The sequence below is a fragment of the Styela clava genome, chromosome 3 (assembly GCF_964204865.1).
Source record: "Styela clava chromosome 3, kaStyClav1.hap1.2, whole genome shotgun sequence".
Taxonomy (NCBI): Eukaryota; Metazoa; Chordata; class Ascidiacea; order Stolidobranchia; family Styelidae; genus Styela; species Styela clava.
Window position 1 is genome coordinate 2,788,644 of NC_135252.1, and position 21,859 is coordinate 2,810,502.

The 21,859-nt window shown below is 37.1% G+C and overlaps 2 protein-coding genes across 15 annotated transcripts; both read left to right on the top strand.

Annotated features, from left to right (window-relative positions):
* The first annotated feature begins 383 nt into the window (after nt 1–383).
* Nucleotides 384–4,307, top strand: LOC120342572 (uncharacterized). Of its 14 annotated transcripts, none has more exons than XM_078111130.1 (18): nt 384–512; nt 686–705; nt 1,123–1,218; nt 1,307–1,402; nt 1,490–1,585; nt 1,673–1,768; nt 1,856–1,951; nt 2,039–2,134; nt 2,222–2,317; nt 2,405–2,500; nt 2,588–2,683; nt 2,771–2,866; nt 2,954–3,049; nt 3,138–3,233; nt 3,322–3,417; nt 3,506–3,601; nt 3,778–3,883; nt 4,185–4,307. In XM_078111130.1, the coding sequence occupies exons 1-17, from the start codon at nt 451–453 to the stop codon at nt 3,825–3,827; spliced, it is 1,476 nt and encodes a 491-aa protein (XP_077967256.1). In that variant the 5' UTR covers nt 384–450; the 3' UTR covers nt 3,828–3,883; nt 4,185–4,307. The 14 variants fall into 14 exon arrangements, with proteins under 14 accessions (XP_077967256.1, XP_077967257.1, XP_077967258.1 ...); XM_078111131.1 differs by having other exon boundaries at nt 3,778–3,879; XM_078111132.1 differs by lacking the exon at nt 3,322–3,417.
* A 7,710-nt stretch (nt 4,308–12,017) lies between these two features.
* On the top strand, nt 12,018–13,211 carry LOC144420817 (uncharacterized). Its single transcript, XM_078110477.1, has one exon. It carries the CDS (start codon nt 12,018–12,020, stop codon nt 13,209–13,211), a length of 1,194 nt encoding a protein of 397 aa, XP_077966603.1.
* Nucleotides 13,212–21,859: the final 8,648 nt, after the last annotated feature.

Sequence of the window (21,859 nt, forward strand, 5' to 3'; positions counted from 1 at the left end):
TCTGCTGCATATTAAAACATTGATAAAATTTGCACAGAAAAAGGAATAAGCTACTAATTAAATCTTTGTATCCATTAAAAATGTTTGTTAGATTCATAAAAATTCTGAAAACGTTTAGATTGCATTAGATTTGTTATGCCAATCAGAATAACTTATGTACGTTTGTTTAAATTATTTTTTGTTTATAAATTTTTTCTATTAGAATAATATAAATCGAATATCTTATCCCAGCTACAGCTGGATCCAATTCATGGTAAGTAGTAATAGGTATTCATTTATCCGGATGTCACCAGAAAAATGTTTCATGGAATAATAAAAACATCTGTAATCATCATCAACGAAACATCTGCTTACAGACAGGAAAGAGAAATGTATAAAATGCGACGGGTGTGGACAGCCTACACAGTCGATTTCCATCTACCAAACAAGACAACTTCAAACTGAAGAAAAATGGCGGCAAAGATTGCTGTATTTATCCTGGCCATGATGGTATGCAGTTTGGGATTGATCAGGTTAGTTGACATTGATTGCTTCATTGCTTCATTGCATCATCGAATGTCGTCACTTTTTAAACATTCTGATTCATTTTAATTTTGAAATGAAATAAACCTTCAAATCCTACCAATGTCTTTCAACCGGATTTTTGTAACTAATAACTAATGCAATAATCATTCATTTTCCGCAGCGCAAAGTCTGTCGAGAATCGTAAGTTGATGAATTTCTAGCTGTAAATAATTATGTCGAATAGGTTCTAAACTTCAACAACAATTTCTTCATTTCCTGCAAAATGTTCAAAAATTCAGTTTAGTTTTCGTTACGAAACTCATTAAATTGTTGAAGTATAATTGAACATGTGACTCACTTTGCCCGATACTTTCAATTTTGTAAAAATTTTTGGATTCATATTTCTCATATTTTACTGAAAAAGCATCGATCAAATTACAGTTTTTCGGTGTTCTCAGGCTCAAAAATTTGAAACATCGTAACTAACTAAGATATTTAGTTTTGTCTGATTACAGTCGAGTATTTTATGTAAAACTTATTTCTTCTTTATAAGTAAGTGGTAAAACTGGCAAAATGTTGAAATATCGGCTCTTTACGATATTTTTGTAATATTAACAGGTGACCAGTCCGAGAAGGCATTGCGTTCGGCCGAAGATAAAGAGAGAATATGGCCCGCCTTTTTTGCTTGGGGAACGTTGGGAGACAAGGACACAGGTAATTATAAACAGGATCTACTTCAGGTGACATCTCGGTCAAAATGTTGAAATATCGGCTTTTTACGATATTTTTGTAATATTAACAGGTGAGCAGTCTGAGAAGGCATTGCGTTCGGCCGAAGATAAAGAAAGACTATGGCCCGCCTCTTTTGTTTGGGGAAGCTTGGGAGACAAGGACACAGGTATTATAAATAGGATCTACTTCAGGTGACATCTCGGTCAAAATGTTGAAATATCGGCTTATTACCATATTTTTGTAATATTAACAGGTGAGCAGTCTGAGAAGGCATTGCGTTCGGCCGAAGATAAAGAGAGACTATGGCCCGCCTCTTTTGTTTGGGGAAGCTTGGGAGACAAGGACACAGGTATTATAAATAGGATCTACTTCAGGTGACATCTCGGTCAAAATGTTGAAATATCGGCTTATTACCATATTTTTGTAATATTAACAGGTGAGCAGTCTGAGAAGGCATTGCGTTCGGCCGAAGATAAAGAGAGACTATGGCCCGCCTCTTTTGTTTGGGGAAGCTTGGGAGACAAGGACACAGGTATTATAAATAGGATCTACTTCAGGTGACATCTCGGTCAAAATGTTGAAATATCGGCTTATTACCATATTTTTGTAATATTAACAGGTGAGCAGTCTGAGAAGGCATTGCGTTCGGCCGAAGATAAAGAGAGACTATGGCCCGCCTCTTTTGTTTGGGGAAGCTTGGGAGACAAGGACACAGGTATTATAAATAGGATCTACTTCAGGTGACATCTCGGTCAAAATGTTGAAATATCGGCTTATTACCATATTTTTGTAATATTAACAGGTGAGCAGTCTGAGAAGGCATTGCGTTCGGCCGAAGATAAAGAGAGACTATGGCCCGCCTCTTTTGTTTGGGGAAGCTTGGGAGACAAGGACACAGGTATTATAAATAGGATCTACTTCAGGTGACATCTCGGTCAAAATGTTGAAATATCGGCTTATTACCATATTTTTGTAATATTAACAGATGAGCAGTCTGAGAAGGCATTGCGTTCGGCCGAAGATAAAGAGAGACTATGGCCCGCCTCTTTTGTTTGGGGAAGCTTGGGAGACAAGGACACAGGTATTATAAATAGGATCTACTTCAGGTGACATCTCGGTCAAAATGTTGAAATATCGGCCTATTACCATATTTTTGTAATATTAACAGGTGAGCAGTCTGAGAAGGCATTGCGTTCGGCCGAAGATAAAGAGAGACTATGGCCCGCCTCTTTTGTTTGGGGAAGCTTGGGAGACAAGGACACAGGTATTATAAATAGGATCTACTTCAGGTGACATCTCGGTCAAAATGTTGAAATATCGGCTTATTACCATATTTTTGTAATATTAACAGGTGAGCAGTCTGAGAAGGCATTGCGTTCGGCCGAAGATAAAGAGAGACTATGGCCCGCCTCTTTTGTTTGGGGAAGCTTGGGAGACAAGGACACAGGTATTATAAATAGGATCTACTTCAGGTGACATCTCGGTCAAAATGTTGAAATATCGGCTTTTTACGATATTTTTGTAATATTAACAGGTGAGCAGTCTGAGAAGGCATTGCGTTCGGCCGAAGATAAAGAGAAACTATGGCCCGCCTCTTTTGTTTGGGGAAGCTTGGGAGACAAGGACACAGGTATTATAAATAGGATCTACTTCAGGTGACATCTCGGTCAAAATGTTGAAATATCGGCTTATTACCATATTTTTGTAATATTGCTAGGTGACCAGTCCGAGAAGGCATTGCGTTCGGCAGAAGATAAAGAGAGAATATGGCCCGCCTTTTTTGCTTGGGGAATGTTGGGAGACAAGGACACAGGTAATTATAAACAGGATCTACTTCAGGTGACATCTCGGTCAAAATGTTGAAATATCGGCTTATTACGATATTTTTGTAATATTACTAGGTGACCAGTCCGAGAAGGCATTGCGTTCGGCCGAAGATAAAGAGAGAATATGGCCCGCCTTTTTTGCTTGGGGAACGTTGGGAGACAAGGACACAGGTAATTATAAACAGGATCTACTTCAGGTGACATCTCGGTCAAAATGTTGAAATATCGGCTTATTACGATATTTTTGTAATATTGCTAGGTGACCAGTCCGAGAAGGCATTACGTTCGGCCGAAGATAAAGAGAGAATATGGCCCGCCTTTTTTGCTTGGGGAATGTTGGGAGACAAGGGCACAGGTAATTATAAACAGGATCTACTTCAGGTGACATCTCGGTCAAAATGTTGAAATATCGGCTTTTTACGATATTTTTGTAATATTACTAGGTGACCAGTCCGAGAAGGCATTTCGTTCGGCCGAAGATAAAGAGAGAATATGGCCCGCCTTTTTTGCTTGGGGAATGTTGGGAAACAAGGACACAGGTAATTATAAATAGGATCTTAATTTTATTGGTTGAATAATTAGATTGCATTACTTATGTATTCAGCAAATTTATTCTGTTACTTCGATACGCTTTGCAATTTCTGAATAAATTTAAGACAACAGATGAGAATTATTTTGAATTTCAAGCTTTGTAACAATTGTTGTAATTGTACAGGTGACAAATCTGAAGAAGCATCTCAATCATTTGATGACAACGATCACTAAAGGGTACATATTGGACCTGGTAGATGCGTTGGAATCGTTGATCCTGTAGGACGTAGGTATATAAAATTATGATTTTCATGATATTGCACTGCATTCACTAAATCCAGGCCAAATCTAACTAAATTCATACTGCCGCAAAAATCAATTAAAACATTTCAATAATTACTCAATTTACGTACAAGAATAGATAAAGTATATTTGTTTGCGAATTTCATTTGTTTCAATATTTAAACATGCATCAGCTTTCGTATCATTCCGACATTTAATATATATATATATAAATTAACTTATCATGCTTTGCTACCTCGATACTTCCTAATGTATAAAAAAATATTTATTATTTTTTTTTGTTTCCAGGTTCGCTCTTCTTCCTGACAATACAGATGACGGCTCGATAATGACGGATTCAGACAACGAATTTTGATTTGATTATTTTTTCTTGTTAAACCTTATTATTCAGAATAAAAGACCTTAATGCATTGACCTTTTATTTAAATTTCGTTCACGTATAAAAAGAAAGAGGGAATAAAACTGATTAAAACACGCGAGAGATTTTTTTAATAATTGGATCAGTGGAGTCTCACCTTTTGACAGATATTTATATTTTTGCTTGTCCGATTACCCTAACTAACACCAGACGGCGTCGCCATAGCTACCATTTATTTCTTTCCTTTAGTACATAGTTGACAAACCTGCGGCCCGCGGGCCGCATGTGACCTGCCAATAAAATTTCGTGCGGCCCGCGAAGCATTCAGGCGATTCAGTTTATTCGGTGTATATCGGAAGAACTCCGTGAATTTCTATGAAACTGTCGCAGCAAATAGGCAGGCCACTAGTAAAAAAGCACACTTTTTCCAAGGATAATGTTTTTTCTGTTATGTATTTTTTGTCGGATGATGATTTTGCAGTTGCGTAAAGTATACAATCGACGACTAATCCGAGTCTATTTATAATGTCTTGCTTTATTAATTTAATTGTGTGTTCAATGTAACCTACTACCCCGACAAAATAAGAACATTACTACAAAATATCACGGCCATAAAAGGTGTTTCAAACAACCCGATTACATTTAGTTTTGATTCGTATTTTTGCGATGTTACGAATTTGAATACAAATTTGATGTGTTCTTGCAACACCTATTCCACATTATCACAATGATACCACCCAAATGTTAATCAACGTTAGAAAAATCCCTAGATAAAAAAAAATATCACATAATACGATTTAGTAGTACAATATAAATTGATTGTACAGTGATACTTCGGAAGTCGACTAAAACATTCCAGTCAAAAATGTTGCGGTATTCGAATCTAGAACACCCGAGCCGAGCGGATCTCGGGGCCGAGTGAGATGACGCCCCCCGATCGATTCAGCTCGAGACTGCCAACGAAAATCTTGATATGCAGTTTAGAGTTTCCAAATCGTCAATTTGTTCCGCCTACTCAGTGGTGACTAACAAAATGCCCCACGATGGCCAGATATCTGATATTTTAGTCCCTTCCCCTGTGTGATACATGTATTTGCCAGGATACATCGAAAAGGACAAAGTTACACTGATGATGTTATGTTCGTTTGCAAGTCGTTAATCATTGATGAAAATGAGATGGTACTAATCACACTACCTGGCAAGTTGCATTATTCCATTTCGTGTTAAAATGTTCAGGATAAAGTCGGTCCGATGCGACCCTGAAAAGTTATTTTTCGGAGTATTGAATTTATGCACATACGTCCTCGAATTCTGAGTGATTGTAATTTCGAGATTCCAGCACGTTATACCATATAGTGAGCGCGTTAGATATATCTGAGAGAACGGCTATGATATGCCTATTGACTATTGTTATTGATTGCTTTATGCACTTCATCGTGCAAACATAACATGTCAATTGTAACCGGCTAAGCCCACGGGTCTATAAGAATTAGACTACGTAGCCAGTTATTGAATTTGAGTATTAGCATTATAGTAGAAGGCAGCCAATGACTTGGAATAAGGGACAAAAGTTTTATTTTAGAAATATCCGGAAAACGTTGGATTATATATCGTACCATATTCCATCTTTACCAGGAGTCGTATTCATTTTTGATGACATAGTCAACTTTAACTATTTCATAGAAAAGTTACCTTTGATTGGAATAGAATTGAATGTGTTTTCCTTTCGAAGTTTAACTTGCACATAATAAATTCCTGGCAGTAGTTATCACAAACAACCATGTTGAATACCGACCTCAAAAAAATTGACTCGTATAAATTTCATCTGCGTCATTCCTGGCTACGCCCCTGCAAACTTTTGATAGACTACTTTGCTTGTTCAAAGAATTACAATATTCTATCTATTTTTATTGGCTCTTAGGATTGTCTCTTTACAGTTTACATTTTACTCTGCACATCGCAAATTCGATTAAATTGTTGCAATTCCATGTTGTTTTCATTACTAAGTATATTGCTCTTATTATCCTAACTTAGCTTTATCGCACTCCGCCGAGCACCAAGAAACTAGCGATTTGTTTTTGGTATAAACTTTGCTCCGCTGTTCGTTTATAATATAAAGCAGTGGTTCTCAATCTTTTTTAATCCCAGAGCCGCATTTCAAACCTCAAAGTTATGAAGAGCCGCGCACAAACAACGCAAGGTAAAATAGCAACAAACCTTAAGTGCGTATTTAAAATACCAAGACATCGTAACAACAGCACACGTAACAACTAGGGCTGGGCAGAATATTCAAACAATAAAATATTCGAATGGCATTTTACTATTCGAATATCCGGTACCACATGACCTGCGTCGTTCTGCTTGGACACCGAACTCACGCGTCTCCAACTCAATCGTGAATTGTGCGAGATTTCCCAATGGCGGTCGCTATCAGGAAAAAAACGACAAATTTGAAAAGCCGTTGTCTCTGGGTTATGGTGCTATATGCTATCTTTACACTTAACGTGTCGTTTCAATTCCATATTTTGCAAAGAAAAACTTACCGTCCGTTCCGTAAATTTAAAAACGTCAAACCAGATTAGGTATTTAAAATAAATTAACCAGATTTTAAACTCCGCATGCTTGGTGACATGTCATTTGCCATTTCTTACATTACCGAACATAAAGTTGATTAAAAGTAAATGTTAAAATGACTTTTCGGCGTTTCATTGTGAAAAAGGCGATTTTAGGTCGTTAAAAAACTCTAGTTATTTATGCATGGATTTAAAAATGACCAAAAGTTTTTCCAAAAGCTGGTATGAGTTACTTGTATGAAAAACGCTCATTAAGTTGTGACCATATAAGAAATGTCATGTCCTACTCCATTTAAATCACTTTGTATCAGCTCTTTAGTGATCCCTCCCATCCTTGGCCAAGTAAGGTTTCGAATATGTAAACATTTCACTAGACCATGCATGGCCGTTGAGCCAAGAGTAGAATGTAAAATCAATCGTGAATTTCGTTGTAACAATGCACACTGACTCATTCACAGAATTGTTGCGGTATTATCATCGAAAATAATTACAATTGTTAAATTTTGAAGCATTTGGGCAGTAATAATTAAGCCTTAAGGCATGACATAATCAAACACATCAAAGTGAAGTGCTGAATTTGCAAATTACGTAAAAAAAATTAAGCATTACTCAGTAAGTATTTTAGCTATAATAACCATCGGGGCGTTGTTTTGTTGAAACAAAAACGTTAAAACTTGAAGAAATTAGTAGTAATTAGCGTCTGACCCTCTATTAGGGAGAAAGCCCTAGGAATGCCTTTATTGCCAAATTATTCAATCGCTATTTTAAATCAACATTCAGGATTCACGCAATCGTAAATTTGCCAGGTTTATCTATCTAATACTAAAATAACACGAACACCATAGACAAGCACCAGAAACCTAATTATCATTTTAATAAATATCTGCATCTCGGTTACCGTTCACTTTAAACAGGTACGGTTAATTTACATGCGGTGATAGGGAAGATCAAATCGAAGGCAGAGGATAAAACTCAGAATAAAATTAATTTGGTTTTGGAATCAGCCCTTAATGTATTCAACAGCTGTCGCTGATGTAAACGCAAGAGTATACTAAATACTAAAACAGTCATTGAGTTATTTGATTTATACATAACATTCGGGAATGCGACAAAAACTGAAAATCCACAAAAGGAAGCCAATGATTACAGCCATGTCTAAAATCTTTCCAAGTGAAAAGTGTCCGAGTAGCCGCGAAAACACTTACTGTTGCATCTTGTAGTTCAGTCAACGCTACGCAAATAAACACGGGGAATCCCATTCGACTGACTGATAGACTTCCGCATTTTAATTTCAAGTCAATGATTAAATTTCAATGAAAAATTTTCTTTGAAAGTAATTAATTTTTAAAGCATTAACAAGAGCCGGAGCAAAGGTTGTTGAGAGCCGCATGCGGCTCTCAAACCCTAGTTTGAGAACCACTGCTATAAAGGATAGAATGTTGAGCGGCTGCGATCAAGAAGATAGATCAAGAATCATTGATTGGGTCGATGTATTTCGATTGAAACTTATTTCAATCAGTATTTTTCGGAGACCATGTTGAAAATTGGATTGAAGGAGAGAATTTTAATCTAATATATATAGGTAAAATGACGCAGTGGTTCCTCCCAATGAACTTGCTTTGCGGCATGGCATGTTGAGGCAATATCAGGCGTAGCAAAAGAATATTCCAATAGAGACTATTTGTTTATAGCTCCCAGAGATAGTTTCATCGTTGGTTGTGAAGTCTTCAGCAAAACTAAAATATTTTAGTTCTATGGCATCTCGTGAATTTGTCATGGAACTCATAAGTCTTGAATGAAGTTGAAATGATTTTTATTCAAAATATCAACGAATCTAAGTTTACGAATTTCTATTCATTGCATTTCAACAGGTGATGGTGCATGCATTTGTGAATATCTTTTTGTAAGTCAGGGATTATTACCTATAATGACAGAAGCCACCTCCTGCTATATACATAGCATACAAGACAGTGCTTACCGTATATGGAAATGACGTCCTGTGATCGGTAAAAGGAGAATGAATGGTCTTGTGCAGACTGGACCAAGCCGGTGAGATGAGCTCGCGTCAAGTAACTCTTTATTTGAAGAGACTGTTTGTGCCTTTATTTTAACCAAAACACTCTTCTATTTTCAAGTCGTGGTCGTGTGACAGCAGTGACGAACCGCAGAGCTGACTTAGCGCCGGCCGCGCGATCCAGTTTTTTTTTTTATTTGGGTGTGAGTTCCCAACTTAGACGGACTTGGCTGTGGTTTTTTGACGGTAGCGCTAGGCCTGCTCACGCTACAAGTAATAATTTTTTCAATATAACAATGCATCATACAATGAGTGTTGAGAGAAGGTGATCGAAGTAAACAGCGAGGTATTGACCGAAGTAAACGTATTTCCTTGCCCACAAAAACATTAAACCACGGTGTCTGGTGTGTTTTCAAGTACTATCCGCCATGAAAAAAATATAACTATGAGCGACATTACGAAACCAAACACGATAAAATATACCGAAAATACCACGACATTTCTTGGGAAGCAATTTTGAAATACCGTAACTAAAGTCTTCATATAGTTTTCTTGGAAAACTCACTCATTCAAATGATGGACTCTCATTCTTAAATATATATATTCAAAGTGAGTGAACTCGCGATGTTTTGATCACTCCTGGGTTTTCACCGACTGCGGCCCGCGAGACCTCCTCAAAAGTTTTTGCGGCCCTTCAACCCCGCAACTTTGGACCAACCTGTCCTAACATATATATCCTTAAATGTGTTTCCACGGAGGACAAACTGAAATATTTTATTATCAATTCCCTGAAAATCGTAAGCGGTAAGTCATCAGGAACCAGTATGTCGGTAAATCTTGCTAGCGGCAATTTGAGTTCTTTTGATTCCACACCACAAGCATGCCAAAGTGGTCTGAGTAAATCCCTTCAGGGGTGATTATTTTTTTTAAATTAGAAATTGAACGAGTTAAAGAGTAATTTTGGTTCAAATCTTTTTGTTCAAAGTCCTCGCCACTAATGAGAGATTCAAGACCCCCTCCCCCCTCCACGTTTTAAAATAATGAAAAATTGAAAATTGGGATTTTCAGCGCAATCTTCATTCCTAACCCTAACGGGATAAACCCTACTTATTTTTATTGTGCGCAGTGGCGGTTTTGCTTTGTTTTTGGCGGAGGCTTGGTACAAAAGATTTCAAATCACTAACTTTTCTCTAAAATATATATATATATTATCGAAGCTTTTCATACAATCTTGTTCAGAATAAAAACAATGTGGTTAGGACGTAAACACAACTGCGATCGAGATCGGTGTGTTGAGTTGTCAAACAAGTTTTTCGAGCGAGCGAATACGCATTCAATCGTGAATGTGTGCGTTGAAGGAATTCGAGAAGTCTTTTGACAAGTCATCGCAGTGAACTAAAAAGCATTATTTCAGACAAAATAAATGGGTATACAACAGAATAGAAGAATATGTCCCTCCAGAATAGTGTAGAAAACTAAGAGTGTTGCCAAACTTCAGGATTCCGGTAGGCGTTAGAATTCTTACATGGGTAAACTACGGCACTCAGGCCGGCACGTTGGGTAATCCAATCTGGCCCGCCTGATACTGGCACAATCAAACTAAAACCAAGTTTTGATGTTTTAGCTCAAAATACATCAAGGAATTTGTTGAGATTGCGATTTAAATTAGTTTGGGCGCGAGGCTTATTGTTTTCCACCTTTTCTTTTGTACCACTGTGAATATTGTTCATAAAATGTAACTTTTTACGTCAGACTTACATGGCCCGCCAGTCTAGGTGGGCGAAATCTTTAGCCCTTGATCCAAAAACATAGCCCCCTCCCTTTAAATCATATAATAAATTTCTGTACCCAACTTTACGCAACTTGAATATAAACTGCAATTGGCCGCCCGTATAAATATGCCGCTTAAATTCAATCTTTTCCCAATATAACAATTCAAGCTTCTCTTTCAAGTCCTTTAATTTCTTGTTTTGGGTTCAGAAATTTGTAGTGTTTGACTCCCCGAGCGTTAAGTCAATTATTTTGTTGATATTTACCTGGAAATGCACTTTCCTGAAAAAATGGATCTCATCGGAAATATTACAAAAGATTGATCAGATTAGTAATATTTTATTAGTTGACTGTCGAATACAAAAATTTGCATTTTCTATTACATTTACAAGTCACGCCATACTTTTATATACAAATGGTCATTTGCGCATATAAAATCTATTTTTATAAATTTGCGATTTTGTTAATCTAATATTAGTAGTGGTAGCACAACTCGGAAGATTTATTGAAGTTGTGTTGTAAATCACTCAGGAACCGCATAACATTTGACCGGTAGTCTCGACTGTAGCGAATGTGAATTCAGTGAAAAGGTCATTTACCCTATATCCTGATTATGATTTATCGCAACAAGCGACAAGTCTTAGCAATGTTTCTTTGTATCGACCAAACTTTTACGTGTTCCCGTTCGAGAGATGAAAATATATTATTAATGAGATGGTTAGTGTAGAATTGCAAAATTGACCGATAGTAAGTAACGCGAAGATCGATTTCGATTTTGAAAAAAAATGTGGTCTGTTTTTTCCCCTACAGATTGCAATGACACCAAACCCTATGTGATAACTTGGAAATGCAACTCAATGTATCTATTTGTTTATACAGCTGCAGTCAAGCGATGATTGCTGTGGCGTTTTGAATCAGACACCAATCATTGCTCTAGTTGTAGTGTGTTAATTCTTTTAACTTTATTCATTTAACTATTGAGCCGCTTACTGTTAGCATCTGCAATTCGATACGTATTTGTTTTCTTGTTTAATAACATTTGCTTGTGTTATATTATTTTAGATTCATTCTAAGAGTGCTTTAAATTTAAGTTGAATAAAGCCTTATATCAAGGTACTATATTTCTCATTCATTACAATTTATTCAACTTAAATCATTTCACAAGAGTATTCTGGTACAAGCATGGACAAGGTTCTGAGACCAGAGAGACTGGAGGTAGATCCTAACTCTAGGGAAGCATCCTGTGAGTGGCTACACTGGAAGAAGACTTTCGATAATTTTCTAAACGCCTTGCCGTCTGAAGGCCTTGATAAACTTGGTGTACTGGTGAATTTCATATCTCCTCGTATATTCCAAACATTGAGGAGGCAGAATCGTACGATACTGCGATTGAGATTCTGAAAACAATGTTTGTCAAACCTTTCAATGAAGTTTATTCTCGGCATGTTCTGGCAACCAGGAACCAACAAGCATCTGAAAATGTAGACGAATACATGCAAGCATTGAAATCGTTAAGCAAACATTGTAATTTCAAAGCTGTATCTGCTGTTCAAAACCGAGATGCATATGTCCGAGACGCTTTTATCCGGGGTTTAAACTCCACATGGATACGACAGCGTTTGTTGGAAAACAAACACCTTGATCTTAATACGACATACGATCAAGCCAGAAGCTTAGAAGTAGCAATTAAGAATGCTGAAGCTTATCGAGTATCCGACCCTTCTACTGTGTCTGCGGCTGCTCAAAACAGTGAAACTCAAAACGATGAGACATCGTGTGATATCGAGAAAATATATGCTACTGCAAATTCCGCGTGCTTTTTCTGTGGCGGAAAGAAACATCCTCGTTCAAAATGTCCAGCCCGAAATGTGTTTTGTTTCAAGTGTCATAAAAAGGGACATTTCATAAAAGTCTACAGAGGAACCGTTTTCAACCCAAAAAATCCTGACGAAGTCACTGCATGTTCTAACTCGTATATATTAGGAATGGCTTTTGACAATACCCCAAAATCATTGAGAGGGTCGTCGTCTGTGATTCATATTGAAGGACACAAAGTACGCGCACTTTTTGATAGTTGCAGTAGTCAGAGTTTCATACACCCTCGTCTCATAGAAAGGTGTAACCTCCCAATCAAAAGAGACACAGTTATGGACAAGGTAGCAATGGCTTCTCTGGCGTGTTCCATGCCTATAAAAGGTTGCACAGCAGCTGATATTGAATATCAGGGCCGACACTATCAAAAATTCATATTGAGAGTAATGGATGATCTATGTTGTGACATTTTACTTGGAATAGACTTTCAAGGACAACATCAAAGTGTAACTTATAATTACGGCGGCGATCGACCTCCAATGTCTGTATGTGGCTTTTCAACTTTCAAAAGTTTGCCACCAGAACCATTAAAAAATCTGACTGCTGACTGCCATCCTATTGCTACAAAGTCTCGTTGGTATTCCAAAGATGATAGAAAGTTTATTGAAATGGAGGTCAACCGTTTGTTACAGGAAGGAATTGTAACGCCTAGCAGATCTCCGTGGAGAGCTCAAGTTGTCGTCGTAAAGGGTGAAAATCGGAAACGAAGGTTTGTAATCGATTATTAACAGACCATCAATAAATTTACTCAGTTAGACGCGTTTCCTTTACCTAATATGAGCGATATAATCAACGAAATTGCTCATTATCGTGTGTATAGCACAGTGGATTTAAAAAGTGCATACCATCAGGTTCCACTTGAAAAGGAAGACCAGAAATATACTGCTTTCGAAGCTGCGGGTGCTCTGTTCCAGTTCACTCGTTTACCGTTTGGAGTCACAAATGGTGTGGCCTGCTTCCAGAGGGCAATGATGAACCTGGTAAAGGAAGAAAACCTGACCGGTGTTTTCGCGTATCTCGATAACATTACCATTTGTGGGCATACTCAACAAGACCATGATATCAACTTGCAGAAGTTTCTATAAGCCGCTAAACGACGAAATCTAAAATTGAACGAAAACAAAAGCATATTTTCGACCAGAAAACTTCAGATGTTAGGTTACGAGATTGAGGAAGGCCAAATACGTCCGGATCCTGGGAGACTAGAACCTTTGCGGCGTTTGCCGATTCTACCTCAGTTTCCGCTTTAAAGCGTTGTCTTGGGTTTTTCTCGTACTACTCAAAGTGAATACCAAAGTTTTCTGATACTATCAGACCACTAGCATCTTCGAAAAACTTTCCCTCTCGACGACCAGGCAATTCATGCGTTTCACGAATTGAAGCGACTCGTAGAATCTGCTGTCGTTATAGCTGTGGATGAAACTTTACCTTTTGAGGTAGAAACAGATGCCTCTGATGTAGCATTGGCTGCAACCCTAAACCAAGGTGGGAGACCAGTGGCTTTTTTCTCTCGCATGCTACAAGGTCCAGAACTCAAACACCCTTCAATAGAGAAGGAAGCAAAGGCCATCATTGAGGCTGTTCGTCATTGGCGTCACTATCTCACTTGTAAACATTTCACTCTTATAACAGATCAGAGATCCGTATCATTTATGTTCAATCGAAATCACAGAACAAAGATTAAAAATGATAAAATCATGCGATGGCGACTCGAACTCTGCTGCTATAGTTTTGACATTCGTTATCGTCCTGGGCAAGAAAATATTCCCTCTGATGCACTTTCAAGAATATCGTGCGCAACTGTACAAGATCCCGATAATCATCTTTTGTATAAACTTCATGACGCTCTGTGTCACCCAGGAATTACGAGAATGTCTCACTTTATTCGAGTCAGGAATTTGCCATATTCGATGGATGACATTCGAAAAGTTATTTCAACATGTCCTGTTTGTTGTGAATGCAAGCCGCGATTTCATAAACCTGACACCGGGCACCTTATCAAAGCTACACAGGCATTTGAACGTCTCAATATAGACTTTAAAGGACCTCTACCGTCAAACAATAATAATCGATACTTTCTGTGCGTAGTCGATGAATTTTCGAGATTTCCGTTTGCATTCCCATGTCCAGATGTTTCCTTAGCAAGTGTCATTAAATGTCTCACGCAACTATTCACTACATTTGGAATGCCTGCTTTTATACATTCAGACAGAGGTTCTGCTTTCATGAGTCGAGAACTTCGCTCTTTTCTCAATGACAAAGGTATTGCAACAAGTCGCACTACACCATATAATCCTGCAGGAAATGGACAGGTTGAACGTTTTAATGGCACGATATGGAATGGGGTGAAGTTGGCGCTGAAATCGAAACGTCTTCCTGTTCAATTGTGGCATGAGGTTTTGCCTGATGTTTTGCATTCCATACGGTCGTTATTGTGTACAGCCACCAATGAGACTCCTCATGAGCGAGTTTTCAAATTCTCCAGAAGATCTACGTCTGGATGTTCTATTCCATCCTGGATGTCAACGCCGGGACCAGTGCTTTTGAAAAGATATGTCAGGAAGTCGAAAACCGAACCTTTAGTAGATGAAGTCGAGCTTCTGGAAGCAAATCCACAATATGCTCATGTTCGATTTCCAGATGGCAGAGAAACAACTGTGGCCTCAAAACATCTGGCCCCTGTCGGTTACGAAATTTCGATGAATAGGCAAGGGACAGACAATATCAACCATGAAACACCATTGCACGTTAGAGACGGAGTCTTCGATTCAACCTATGTCTCCATCTATCAATCAAGGAAACAATAAAACTCAAACGCAAGAAGATATTGTTGAAAATAATATTGTCTCTAGATCTCCATCGCCTCCAGTTCTAAGGAGATCAACCAGGGAACGCCGAACCGTAGACAGACTAAATCTCTAAAGTGGCGGTGAATGTGATAACTTGGAAATGCAACTCAATGTATCTATTTGTTTATACAGCTGCAGTCAAGCGATGATTGCTGTGGCGTTTTGAATCGGACACCAATCATTGCTGTGCTCTAGTTGTAGTGTGTTAATTCTTTTAACTTTATTCATTTAACTATTGAGCCGCTTACTGTTAGCATCTGCAATTCGATACGTATTTGTTTTCTTGTTTAATAACATTTGCTTGTGTTATATTATTTTAGATTCATTCTAAGAGTGCTTTAAATTTAAGTTGAATAAAGCCTTATATCAAGGTACTATATTTCTCATTCATTACACCCTATTCACGAATGAAAAATCGAAGATATTCCGGAAGATTTTCAATTGTTCGTTAAACGAGACGATTTGACGGGATGTTTACTTAGTGGAAACAAGATGTTGCCATTCGCTGTTCAACAATGACATATATAATTGACAATCTGTATTAACTTCCACTATTATCTAGGCTATAAAATTAGAATTTCTGTTAACTGATGCCAAAGCAAATGGTTGTACGAGCGTGGTTACAAATGGATTTACGCAATCAAACCACGCAAGAAGTGAGCTGCCAAACAAGTCGGGATGAATTGTCACTTGATACTGAGGGATATGGATGAGGTTCGACTTAATTTCATGAGATTAAGAGTGTTTATATAGTTTAAAAGCGCCCTAATTCAGCAAATATATATATATATCACATACAGTACCTATTTTCTGCCATTATTTTAGTATTAAATTTGATATACGATTTTGGTCTTGCTTCCAACAAAGATAGATTTGGTAAAATAACTTGCATTTGAATGCTTCAATATCTATCGATATTCGATTTCAAATTTGATGCAAAGGTCTTCTTATTTGCAAAATTGCCACGTTGAAAGATTGTTCGCAGGTACATCCCACTGTTTTATTGGACACGTAGTGGACACAGCGATCGTTTCAATATTATGTTGTTGTTGTTGTTCTTTGACACTTTTTGGACACCTAGTAGAAAATCTAAAAAGTCGCTTTTCTCTTTCATTACTGGACCAATTGCTCTAAAAATTTCAGTGGTTACAGATAAAATTCAAAACGTTCTGCGGAAATCGGACGCTATTTTGAGTCCGACTGCCCTGCATCTCGGACGCCATTTGGTGTCCGACTGTACTGCTTCGCTTGGTGTGAATATATTAGTAGACTGTGATCTGACGGTACGGTAAACCGTACTGTACCGCGAACAGACGTGTCCATATATTTGGGCGTAGCTTTCTTGTTTAATTAGTGCATTCGTTTCACCATTACTGCATCATTTCACCAAACCTTGCAAATCATTGTAGAACTGCACAACAACAGTTCCAAGTGGCAACTTTCTGGTAATGGAATTTGCCAGCCCGAATAGGTATATATCTTTTGTCATGGACATCTTTCAAAGACGTACAAGTTTCTGAGAAACAAAATATACTTATAAATCATATTCGGCAAGTATTATTTTTTAATTTAAAATGGCATCATCATTTTTGATTTTAAGCCATGTAACATTTTTTATCAGAAAAACGACCGGCAAAGAAACATGTTGTATACCACCTGGTGGCGACAACGAGCTAGGCGTATTCGGGTATATACGAGCGTGGGAAGAAATGATGGAGCAAAACATTGACAAAAATTCCACAAAAGAAGAAATTGGTTTGTTCCAAGGTTGGTTTACAAAATGAAATATTAGGCGATGTGGCTTTTTTTAGCCTACTATCTGAAAATTGCCAAAACAACGGGTATATATAGTGACCCTGTAAATGTTGGAAAAGCAATTAAAGGTCTAATAGACGAATTAAAGAACACTCCGAAACGATTCAATGGGAAGCGGATTCTTTTTATTCACACTGGTAAGCTTAAAATGTTATTGGCACATGCAAACTTTGTTTTATTCATTCAGAATAAATTACCTTTCGTCTTTTATCCATTCTATCAGCCTAAAATTCCTTTCTCTCAAGAATGATAGCCTTTTTTCAGGAGGCGTATTTGCAATGATGGATACTAACAGCGCCCAATTTATTCGAGAGCAGAAAAAATCAAGTCGGACCAAACAATGGATCGAAGCATATGCCGAAGACGTTTAAAGAATCTTTTTCATTACACCTAGAAATTTAAGATTACAAAATTGGTAGATGTCTAAAAATAAATGATTTCAATATGTGATTGCGGTAAAGTTTGTAATTATTTGATGCCTCCAAAAATGCACGGACATTTGGATTTTGCGATTACAAGCGTGTAGAAACTGATAATATATTTGTACGAATTTAAAAAAAATATTGTCATAACAAGCGAACGTGGGACGTTATATTTTAAAAAAAGTTCCTGCTGAAGTTAGTTCTACAACAAAAAATATTTGCAAAAAATATTTATCAAGATTGTATCGGTCCTAAACCGAATCACCAAAAGCTCAATTACATCTTTTATAAAAAAACAGTAGTCATATCGTTATAACTTTTTTTTTGACAAAAAATGGCGGAAAATACTGACAACTATTGCATCTTCGGAACCGACTTTAAGATACTAAACTTCCGCTAGCTCAGCATTGCAGCCAACATTCTGTAAGTCGAAGTATTGTTACTTATCGATCTTAAGTATGTTGCTATTAGTTTGTTTGTCTGTTAGATACACGCGATATCTCACGTAAGCGAGGATGAATCCGCTCCAAATTTTGCATATGCATTCATCATAGCTCGGATCAGAAGCCTATTGATTTTGGATGGATTATGTCGTATAAATAGCGAGTTATTAATTAATTAGTGATGGGACACACGGTGTCACTGTGGAGTAAAAGTGTTTGTTTGTATACTGTTTACCTATTCATGGCACTATTGTGGCCCGCGAACAATACAAAATTAATAGTGTGGCCCGCAAGGCCGACAACCTTGGACCACCCTGACCTAATATATATATTAGAGAATTTTTTTTCAATCAAATACTTATTTTTTTACATAGTGGTTACATAGGTTACACTTAAAGGATACTTAGAGGTTTGTCACTCATTTATATTTACTTATTTCCCAAATTTATGTTCGCAAACAATACCGGATGTATAGTGATCGTTTCTACTAAAATTGGCCTCCAAAATTCATCCAAATGATAGACGCCGGTGAAATATGCGTTAGTACCACTTGCGCCGTGATTTTAAGAAAAAAAATGATACCGAGGGAAGAATCGCAGACCTATGTTTTAAATGAGGAATAATGTTGTTATTATATTGAAATTACATAGGTAATTGAAAGAAACGTTTTTATAATGTCATATTTGTGAAACTTCTTAGCATCTTAAATAGTCTAAAAAAAATTGAAAGAAACCATTGGTTCCTCTAAAAAAGTGTGACCCAACCTTTTTTGGTCGCGGACTAATTTCTCACCGGCGAAAACCTTTGCGGACTCAAGGTGCGTTTATTGCAACAGTACTCTGTGTGAAAAAGCTATAAAACCAAACACAACGTAATTTGAACGAATTTCAAAATCGGAATTTTCGCCGCAATTACGCGTCCGTTAAAAGAGTCGATTTTTTTAGTGTATAATGGCCTTTTCTGTCGAACTATATTCAATCCATGACAACGACGAGAACTTAAATTGTCTTTCTATTTTAATTGTGTTCATGGTAACTCGCGGTTGCGTCGACTTACGACAAGATGATAGCATTACTTCTTTGAAATGCCACAGCAATCTACTAACATATTGCCCGATTATATTTAGTTTTGATACATATTTTTAGAGATCTTGCAAATTTGTTATCGTCGTTAGAAAAATCCTACTATTCTGCTATAAAGTACAACTTGATTTAGTACTTATTAAAAATATATTTAAAGTATATTTGAAAATCAAAAATACCGTCATGCTTTATTATTAATTTAATGGTGATCATTTTATTCTGCTTTTGTGTTGAAGAAATAAAAGCAATACTAATCAGAAAATATCATGACAATCCGTGGACACAAAAATGCGTGATGTGCCCGATTATATTTTGTTTTGATTCGTATTTTTGTGAATTCAACAAATCTGAGCTGTTCGTACAACACTTACGGCGCTCCAGTACTGTACGTACCAATGTGGAGGCCTAAGGGAATATGCCCTGGCACATATACTACAGTATCACCCGAAATTTTGCCATTTGCAATGTCTAAAGAAACGTTTTTAATCGGTCGCGTACAATCATAAAACAAAAGTTATGGTGTTCTACGTTTTATTTTCAGTTTTTTTGTATTGCCGCTTCTTAATTTAGAAAATTTGGGTTGCCACCATTGGGACCAACTAAAAAAAAATTATTTCTCGTTCGAACTCGCGAGAAACACCACGCATGTGCTCGGGTTTCCGTCGGAAATTCGCAAGTGAGTTGTGAAACCCAATCGTTTTGACCTGTCGCGTCACTTGTTACCAAATTTTCGAATATAGTGAATTGCTATTCTAATAGTTGAATATTCGAATATATGCCCAGCCATACGCAGTAACAAGTAATGATTGACTTGATTTATGATATGTGAATAAACTTGCTTTTTATGTTTTATGTGAATTTTAACGTAAATCGTAACTTGGCCGATAATTAACTTTCGCAAAGACGTTTGCGGCCCGCAGTGAATTTCTGGCTCGTTGTGGACTCATTCAAACGCTTCGCGGGCTCATTTGAGACCGCGGACTCGGGTTGGGAAACACTGCTCTAAAGTGTGATCCATATGAAATATCCGGTGTGTTACGACTGGGAAACGCTGTAATCGTAGGGAAACACACATTTGAGGTCGAAACTCGTTTGATGAAACACATTTGATGAAACTCGTCGCTACATCGTGCAATTGTCGCGTGTTATCTAAATTTTCATCTTTTTAAAAATAGAATCAAGCCGTTTTTTTTAATTGCTTCGATTCGAAATTCTGATGCGGCTAAAATAGTGTTACCATATCTGGAAAGACAAAGTCCCTGACAAAATTTTAATGAGCCACTTTGGCCAATTTTGCAACCAATACTTGTATACTGCACAGTATTATAGTATAAATTTACGATGTATGCAAGGCACAGGCTGTCGTCGCTTTATCGTGATAATAGAATAAAAAATTGTTGCGTAATCTTTAGCACTAGTGACTAAACCCTAGCATGAAATAAAGTTCAGGTAAAGTGCAACCAAAATACCGATTACAGAATGCTGACAATTCAGATCATATATATATATATATATATATGTGACATCACAATTATCTGAATGCGACGCAATCCGTGACGCAAAATGCTAGAATGTGGCATATCTCTGAAAAAATAGGAATTCGTGAACGAGCAATATCTGAAAACTTGAGGATTTGTAGCAGGAATTCACTGTATTCGAAAATCCCTGATATTTAAGCACTTTTCAACATTTCTCCCTGACGAAAATTTGACCACTAAAATCCCGGACATGTCAGGGAAAAATATGGCACATGGCAACCCTAACCTAGAATGAATGTGATCTGCTGTGATTTAAGGATTTCTTTCAAAATGTTTTCATTCTATCGAGAAGCTCTGGGTTTGGCTGACAAAATTTAGATAAAGAATGGCGAATATCTTATTGCCGTTGTTGGTCAGATATTCCTGAATGCTGAGCACTGGCTCCTGATGCACACTATTAGGTTCTAAATTTCCCTATACAGATATAGCTTGGTCCTTTCTCTGTGCCAGACTAATGAATGTTGTGGAACAGTAGTTTCCAAACAGTTCGCAATTCAGACATTCATTGATTTGTCAATTTTTTTTTGTAATTCCCGTACTTTTCACTAGTCTGCGGAAAAGCTGGGCGTGTAGTGTTCGCAACTGTCGCGCGGTTAGTAGGGACATAATAATAATCCTTCGCTGTATTTAAGTTATTGTTGATATAAATTTGATAATTTGTTCGCTGGAAATATTATTTTTATGAAAGGGGTAATTGAGCTTTTGGTACAATTTAGAGATAACAATATTAAAAAGATTGGGAACCACTCGCATAGAAGCTTCAATGTCCTGTCTTTTCTTTGTTTTCAACGATGGGAAGTTATTGTGAGCGCTTATTTATTTCCAATCAACAGTTACATCGTAATGAAAGCACAACGCGTAGTTTTTACTATATGCTATTTCTTTATTTTTGTTAAAATCAATACTGTAGCCTACACACAACAACTTTGAGCCCAACGTCTGTGTACTCATGAGTTCTGGCAGAGATGGGTTCGTTTCTCATGTGCATATGACATCGAGTTTACAAGATACATACCTACTAAATGAAGTTATTAATTAAAAGTCTATAATCCGAAGTAGGAATATTATATCAATAATTTTTGAACTACATATAATCTTTGTAAACGCCTGACACATTTTGAACCGGGACTCTCTCGAATATCTCGATCATATTAATAATAATAATAATAACTATGGTTGGTAGAAGGTAGGTGGTTTTAATATTGAGACTAAGTCTAATTTCATGCC

What these genes read in the sequence shown, in the direction of transcription:
- LOC120342572 (XM_078111130.1), top strand. Translation starts at nt 451, where the DNA reads ATGGCGGCAAAGATTGCTGTATTTATCCTGGCCATGATGGTATGCAGT. An exon ending in CTTGGGAGACAAGGACACAG is followed by an intron (nt 2,684 to 2,770) that starts GTATTATAAATA and finishes TAATATTAACAG; the next exon opens with GTGAGCAGTCTGAGAAGGCA. An exon ending in GTTGGGAGACAAGGACACAG is followed by an intron (nt 3,050 to 3,137) that starts GTAATTATAAAC and finishes TAATATTACTAG; the next exon opens with GTGACCAGTCCGAGAAGGCA.
- LOC144420817 (XM_078110477.1), top strand. Translation starts at nt 12,018, where the DNA reads ATGTTTGTCAAACCTTTCAATGAAGTTTATTCTCGGCATGTTCTGGCA.